General features: G+C 40.4%; 1 protein-coding gene across 1 annotated transcript in view; it reads right to left on the bottom strand.

The window, feature by feature from the left end:
* The window catches only part of LOC103362993 (serine/threonine-protein kinase pdik1l), a 12,399-nt gene extending 6,266 nt beyond the window's left edge, over window positions 1–6,133 (bottom strand). The window contains exons 1-3 of the mRNA XM_008289558.1: window positions 6,031–6,133; window positions 3,718–4,477; window positions 476–701 (exon numbers count right to left, since the gene is read on the bottom strand). Coding sequence (XP_008287780.1) covers window positions 476–701; window positions 3,718–4,449 — 958 coding nt within the window. The 5' untranslated portion in view covers window positions 4,450–4,477; window positions 6,031–6,133. The remainder of the gene's footprint in view (window positions 1–475; window positions 702–3,717; window positions 4,478–6,030) is intronic.
* Between the last annotated feature and the right edge of the window lie 2,161 nt (window positions 6,134–8,294).

Genomic DNA, 8,294 nt, shown 5'->3' with positions numbered 1-8,294 from the left:
GTTTCAAACTTTGGGTTACTCTCGTCCCTCTACCTCACACAAATTTACTAAAAAATAAAAAATAAAATATCCAGATTATTCCACAATATGGCTCTATTATATGCTGCCAACTCCAGTACTTGTACTTTGGAATCTAGAAGGTTGAATTAAATACTGTCAGCTTGTATTATACGAACCTGAGGTACTATAATACATATCAGTGTGTACATTGCATGAATCATCATTCATCTCTTTGCCATTTAGATTTATGATTGTACCACCCGTGCTTAATGAATGTATGATGTATAGTATGTGACATTTTTAATATGCGCCAGTTAATTAAGTCAAACTCAATTCAGTGCGATGCGTCATCAACTCCGCATCACACACACTCAACCTTTCTGCCAGTGATCTGACTTGTGAGGACGGGAAACATCCCGATACGTAAAGATAGCGTCCTTTTCTGTCCCCTGCTGACTTTATATCGTTCACTTACCCAGCTGCTCCTGTGACGTCCCTTCTTCCAGAAAGGTGATTCTCTCCAGGACGGCCCAGAACATCACCCCCAGGGAGAAGATGTCCGCCTGGGCCGTGTAGGTGAGTCCACCCCACACCTCCGGAGCCATGTAGAAGTCAGAGCCGCAGGTGGAGGAGAAGTGCTGCCTGGTCAGATGGCCGTCCATCGCACCTTCGCTCATCTTGCTCAGACCAAAATCTGCCACCTGGAGGTTGAACAGGGAGAGTAATTAAAAAATAATAATAATAATAAATTGGCTTTATTTGTGTAGCACTTTTCAGAATCTAGGTTACAAAGTGTGTCACAGGGTGGCAACATGAAACAGGAAGTCATGAAAATCATCAGAATTTAAGAAAAGCACAACAAGGTGTGTCAAACCAGCACAGTGTTAAAGAGGACTAACACACAGTTCAAAAGTAAAAACTCAAATAAAGTCAGGAAAGGCTTCCAGATAAAAAAGCAAAATCCAGCATGCTTAGTGTCAACATAAGGCTTAAATACGCTTTCCACAAAAGTAGAAGTCAAGAAAGTTTACTTTCTTTTAAGCCGATGCTTTAGATAAAAAGTTCCTCAGTAAAAAAAAAGTCATGTCCTCGTCAGCTGATGTTTAATTTTCACCTGGAAAAAACGGACAACGGTTGCTGATATGAAGAATTGCTTTTCCTGCATAGAGGATTTTGTTGGTGCCCTCCAAAGAGGTTTTAGGCACACCTTCATGTTAATTTAGCAATCAAAGAAAAATCCCCATTTTTTTTAAGTATAGTCGTTACCTCTTACAGGTTTATCAAATAAGATTAGCCTTTATTAATCCCAAAGTAGAGTTACAGTAGCAAATGGGACCGTGCAAAAATGTAAATAAAATTTTTAAAAAATGCACAAGCACTTATTCTTCCATATGTGGATATTCAGATTCTGCACAGATTCTCCTGGATGTGGAAATTAACAATATTGCACAAATCAATGGCACTGCACAGATTCTTCCATGAGGAGAAATACTGATAGAAGATATACTGATATTGATATTCAGATTCTTCAGAAAAGTACTAACATGCACAGGTTCTTGTATATGCAGAACATTCAATGTTCAAAATATTCCTAGAGTTTGAGTGTCTTGATATTGCCCAAAAATGAAGCATGAGAGTTTTTCAGCGTGCGGTTTGCTGGGAGCAGAGCTGGGCTTCATTTACACAAGCACAACAGACACTTTTGTTTAGCAAATATGAAGAAATCCATAGATTTTTGTTAAATAAGGGAACATTGCCTTTACTCAGTTTGCACACGGATCGATCACGCTTACTGCCGTGTGTAGTCACCCAACTAAAAGCATATTCTCAGCCAAGAAAAACCACAATATCAATATGCGGGAAACACAGTAAAGCTGAAAGAATTTGTGAATCAAAAAGTCAGCTGGCAGTAAATTAATCAGTGGTTATTTGATGGTTTTTCTTAAACTCAACACACAAACAAGTGACAAATTAAAGAAAAAAACTGCATGAACGAGTGCAGAAACAATAAATGCAGATGTGGCTAATGTAGAAATACTGACCAGACCCAGCTCATTCTGATTCTGCCTCAAGATGGTAAGAGGAAAAGATCTAAGTGACTTCAGAAGAGGGTTTGTTGTTGGGGAAGCGATAACAGGGGCTTACGACACAAAGACTGACTAGTGTTTCAACAGGAAACGTGACTAAACTGACATCTGCATCTCGATCTCCGGTAAAGACGTGAGTAAATGGGGTCAGAAATTGCGGTTCGCGGCACACGTTCGGTGATTGTGGCGCTTGAGAATCAATGAGAAAAACAGAAACAGCAAATCATTCTCAGGTGAGTGAGAATGTCAACACAAGATGTGATCAGACTGTCAACAGAGGAACAATCCGGGAAGGTGGCAGTGCAAACCTTTCATTACAAACATGAACGCAGAATTACTGAGAGTTCAGTGGTGCCAAAATCACTGGGGCCACAGAAATATAGGAAGAAAAAAAAAAGTGATAATGGCCAGATGAGTCATCCTGCAGATGCTGGGGGGGGGCGTTTTACTGGCACTGCTCGGTCCAGTTGTCCCCTTAGAGGGAAGCGTCACTGCCAAATAATGCAAAGTTATTCAAAGGGATCACCTTAAGCTATGATGGAAATCCTGACGAGGGTAGTTTCTTACAGGCTGACAGCGCCTCCGTTCACAGTGCACGAGGGGTCACTGAATGATTTGATGAGGACATAAATGACGTGAATCCTGTGTTATGGTCCTCACAGTCACCAGAGACCTGTAGAGGAGTGTGGTGGTCCAGCTACTTATTAAGACACTTGACGTAGTTTTTTTCCATTTAATTTGTCACCCATCTGTTTGTCAACTTGGTTTTTGTGCATTTAATAGATTAACAAATTAAAGAAAACATTAAAAAGATTACTGAATGACAGAAACAGTCCTTAGTTGCAGCCCTATCACACATATTTTGTGAATTTGACACAGCAGGACTCCTTTTTTAAGCATACCACTACTAAAACTAGATTAGCATAAGAAAAAAACAAAGAAATGGAGTTTGGTGTCATTAATTGACTATAAATTTCCAGGTTTAAGTGCTTAGAGTTGCAACAACTGGTCAGCTGAGTAGAACTTAATCTGTATTCCCAATGTATTTATTGTGAGATATTTTCTTTTTGAGTTTTTGTTGCAAAAACATTGTAGCTCAAGTGTCAAAACCTGCAACACAGCAGATTGTGTCTCTTTGGGTTTGACAATCTACTTTCTGACATTTTCCAGATAAAATGCCTTTGTAAGTGTTCACTGTGACGACTAAGATGAATGCTTGCGTAGGCAAATGTACATTTGGTGTATTTTTGTATTTAGCCGCTTAACTACAAGATTTACGTAAACACCACGCATGAGGACTTCTTGCTTCTTGACGACAGTGTTGTGACAGATATTTTCTCCACAGCTGCTCTGTGCTTTGAGTAATCAGAGCAACCATATGTTAATAGTTCAGATACACAGGGATAAACACAGCATTTTCTTTTTTCAATTGCTTTTTCATATTTCACTCTATTATAATGTTTATTGTGTCTCAGGCTCACTGCTGCTGTGAAAGCTAAACGCCTCCTGAGAGAATAAAATAACTATCAATTACTGGTGTGTCTTCAGACTCCAACAGTGTGAGTTTTCCATCAAGTTTGGTGCCGTCTGATGTGAGATAAACAATGACACATCATAACAAGCTGCCTACCTTGACAACAGGGCCCTTTGGCGTCACACAGACCAGCACATTGTCAGGCTTTAGGTCTCGGTGGGTGATGCCGAGGCTGTGCAGGAAGGAAACTGCGCTGCAGAGCTGTCGTACCACGCTGTGGTTACGCTGGCCATCTGGGGGCCTGGAGAGCAGATACTGATTTAAATCACCTCCATCGCAGTATTCCATCACCAGCCACAGGGCCAAGCAGCGCAGAGGTCCGGGCTGCTCTTCCTCGCTCTGCGCTGGTCTCTTCCTGGCTCTGTTTGAAGGTCTTTGTGGGGTTGTGGAGTCAGAATTTGATTTCTCCTGAAGCTTTGCTCTGGCCTGGACAGTGTTGGTCCTGTCCTGAAGTCTAGAGGCAGAATTAGTCCTCCTCTTGGTGTCAGACTGGACATTATTTGTTTCCTCGCTTTGTGGTGCTCTAACCACACTGCCCTTCAGCACACTCTCAACCAGACGCAGAGGCAGTTTTCCAGGTTTTAGGGGCTTCAGGCTCCGAGGTCCTGTCTGCTGGAGGCAGCTGTGGAGTGCAATGACATTAACATGGTTCTTGGCTGTGGCTCTCATGGCCCACAGCTCCTGCAGGTAGAGCTCAATGCACTCCGGGTTGCTGCAGGGGAGGCGCTTGATAGCCACCTTCTGTCCTGTTTTGGCCATACGGCCCTCAAACACCACACCGTAACTGCCTCGTCCCACCTCCCTCTCCAAGGTGTAGAGCTCCTCCATCTCTCAAAGGAGCGGGAGCCTGATGTGACTGCAAACAAAAATAAAATGATTACTGTTGGCACAATAAAAACGACATGTAGCGCAGTCACATACAGGATACAATAGAAGTGAGTGTGCAATATCACTTAAATGTCAAAAATTCTATCACCTTATAGTAACTGAATTACTTTAAAAATAAACGTAAGGAATTTGTTCTTGTAAAAAATTAAAAACTAACAGTTTAAACATACTATATTGAAAATGCAGGCCATGCAGTAGGGACAGTGTTACTTTTATTACTGAGATTCAAATCTTGTATTTTTCATTACTTTGTATGTCCCCCTTTATTTTGGATGCCATTGATGTTCTATTGGATGTAATATAGGCAACATATTCAACCAGGTCAGTGTGCTTTGAATCCCCAACACGCTGGAATATTTCTCTTCCGCATTTCAGTTTATCCACGTACTTCATGGTGCATTTATAAGTGTCATCACCTGTTGCACTCATGTAGTCCCATATTACCACACCTCCACCTCTGTGCTCCACAACTGGGACTATGTATTCACTGTGGTAGTCCTGACTAGGTTCACGCCAAACATGCTGGATGCAATCAGAGCCAAACAAATAAACCTTGGTCTCATCTGACTAAAGAATATGCTACTTCTCAGGCCTCTTTTCATGCATTTTAGCACAGTTTAATGTTTCAGTTTGGTGCCTGAGAGCAAGCAAGGGTTTTTTTTCCCCTTGTCTTGCATGCCGTCTATAGAGGTTTGCATTATGCAATGTCTGTCTGAGCTGTCACAGAAACACTGATTTTTATTGACAACCCCTGCACTATGTCTGAAGCACTCGCTCGTTTGTTTGTCAAAGTTAAATTGTGCAAGAACTGAGCTGTCCTTGTTATCATTTTAGGAGTACGACCACTGCAGCTGTGATTAATGACACTGTGCCTCATTGTTTAGCTCCTGATTGCAGCTGCAACTGTGTTTTGACTGATATTTACTTGGTAGCCAATCATCCTGTAGTCTTTTGCAGCTTTGTAAAGTTTCACAGTATCATTTTTTTCGTTCTTCTGGTACTTCTTTTGCATGTGGAGCCAAGATGCAGGCATACAAATAGTGTGTGAAGAAGTCTGTTTACTTTTAAGGCATTGAATTTCTACTTTGGGGCCTATATATTTTCAATACATCCCTTCTAAGGAATATGTTTTGATCGTTAATAAGATCAAATACTCTAATAGTCAGCTTAGAGACAGTGTAATTACTAAGAGGTGATGTAATTTTGAATTATTTGCCATTCGAGTGTCAGGAGAGCTCAGCTGGGATTTGCAACAGGAACGTTGCACAACCTACACTGAATGTGCTAAAACTGACTTTTTGCTAACGTGTGTAGCTGTCACTGCACATAACAATGAAGCTGACATACACATATGTTGCATACACACAGTTTAGAGTACAAACAATGACTTAAATGTTCAAACTGACTCTCGACAATGCATGAACTTAGATAACCCACTGAGCGTCCGTAACATGGCGCTGCCTGTCGTTTAAAAAAGGAAGCGAAACACAAAGCGAAACGTTATTCTTATTTCCAACTTACCTACAAGACTTCAGGTTATATTACCAGCCACAGCTCGACTTGAATCTATATGACTGACAAATCGCGTCGCCCCATATTCAACGAATCAAGCTTCTTTTTTTTTTTTGAAAAATTGTCGACCAAACAACTGAGGGGAAACTGGGGGCAGAGGGGGCAGACTTCCGTGTCTACATTCGGAACGTCCCGCTTTGTTCTTACGTGCATCGTGATTGGCTGCGAAAGTTCAGCCGCGCGTTGTAATTGGTCGAGAGCAGAGCGTGTAACGTGATTCGAATTGTCCAAGCTAATAACAGTTAGCACCAAGCGAGCACAAGCAGACTAAGGAAGTTGATTCAAACCAGCCATTAGTGTCAAAACAAGGTACGGAAAAGGAAGAGTAGTTTCGGGGGGATGAAAACAATCGACGAAACGTTTATTAATATATTTCAGCACCAGAAAGTCACATTAATGATAAAATACAATGCTAAATGACGCAGTTATTAAACAAGTTTCAAAATAACCAAAACATTAGGGGCTTAGTTCAGCAGCCTTTGCAGATATTTGCTCCATTTTCACGTTAGTTTACAAAAATAATATTATTAAACGTAAGCGACTGTGCTCTATAAGCATTGTAAAGCCATATCACTTTATTTTGATGCCTAACCCACGTTAATATCACAGTGAGTGTAAACTAGCTAGAACAGTAGTTCTCAATCTGTGTGTTTTAGGATTAGTCCTATTTACAATTATTCACACAAATACAATCATTTGTAAAGCTGGGCCTCAGAAACACTGGTTTTAATACGTTTTATTTTATAATAACTTGGATGCCCAGTCTGTTAAACAGGCCAGGAGAGGAGATGCAGGTGCTGCTGAGGAGGAAAAGTTCACCTATAAAGTCCCATATCACAATACTCTAAGTTATAAACTAACAATAATAAAACAACACCTTCCATCTGTGTTGCTGAGAAAAACAAATCTACCCATAGTAAAATGACAACTATAGCAGCATTCAATATATCAGTAAAATGTTTTTTTATTTTTTTATTGCTACTCAGCAACCTGTTGCCCTATTTTTTAGAGATTAGAGAGATAATGATCTTTATATAGTTATATGGGAAACATCTATGCACACGATAATATCACTTCTGCAAACACACTGCTGCAAGACTGAAACTGAGAAGTGTCTGTGGTAAAACACGTGACATGACAGACTTAGGTAAACAAATCAGACTTTTATGAACAGTAAAATAATATCCCACTGTTTGGATTAACTGTACTAACAACACCACTGATAATAACCATGAAAGCAGACTTTTATTCCCCCTGTAGGGGGGAATAAAAGTTTAAATTGATTTGATATAGAAAGAATACCTTATTGCAGGTGTCTTTTTTGGTAGTCCTCCTTTTTCAGTACCAACAAGCAAAACAAAAGGTTTTTTTGGCTATATTGAGAAGAACTATCAGTCATTTTGACCCTGAAATATTAAAATTTTGGTGAAAATTAGGGGCTGCAAGTTGGCACAGTTGGTTAGCACTGTTGCCTCACAGCAAGAAGGTCGCTGGTTTGTGTCCCGGTGGGGGCACCGGGATCTTTCTGTGTGAAGTTTGTATGTTCTCCCCGTGCAGCGTGGGTCTCTCTGTGCAGTCTCTCCGGGTTCCTCCCACAGTCCACAGACATGTTGAGGTTAATTGGTGATTCTAAATTGTCCGTAGGTGTGAATGTGAGTGTGCTTGGTTGTCTGTCTCTAAGTGTAGCCCTGTGATAGACTGGCGACCTGTCCAGGGTGTCCCCTGCCTTCACCCTGAGTCAGCTGGGATAGGCTCCAGCCCCCCGTGACCCTAGTGAGGACTAAGCGGTGTATAGATAATGGATGGATGGTAAAAATTGATCTGATAACAATAAAAACTAAAAAAAAAAGACTGCCTCATTTTGCAGTCCTAACTTGTATGAATAAGATTTTTTTTCAGAAAACAGTATAGAAGTGCTGAGAATATATTTTTAAACTGATAAAATCTTTCATTGGGTTAATATTCACTTTTACTGATTAAATCCACGACTGAATTATGCCGTTTTTAAGCAGCAAGGTTCATAATAGTCTTGAAAACATTGACTTTTTTTTATCCCTGCAGTTACAAATAGCCAAGTAAGTTTGTGAAATTTCTCGTATTTGTATTTAAAATAGATGTCACAGAACAAAACTTTATATTTTTGTCATGTTTTTGCCAAATATCAGGCCCCTTTGGCTTCGTAGATTCGGCCTTTAACTTTGGATTAAATTGAT

This window comes from Stegastes partitus, unplaced genomic scaffold, assembly GCF_000690725.1.
Source record: "Stegastes partitus isolate 25-593 unplaced genomic scaffold, Stegastes_partitus-1.0.2 Scaffold621, whole genome shotgun sequence".
Classification (NCBI taxonomy): domain Eukaryota; kingdom Metazoa; phylum Chordata; class Actinopteri; family Pomacentridae; genus Stegastes; species Stegastes partitus.
The sequence above is the reverse complement of the archived record's forward strand: the minus strand, read 5'-3'. Positions and strand labels throughout refer to the sequence as shown.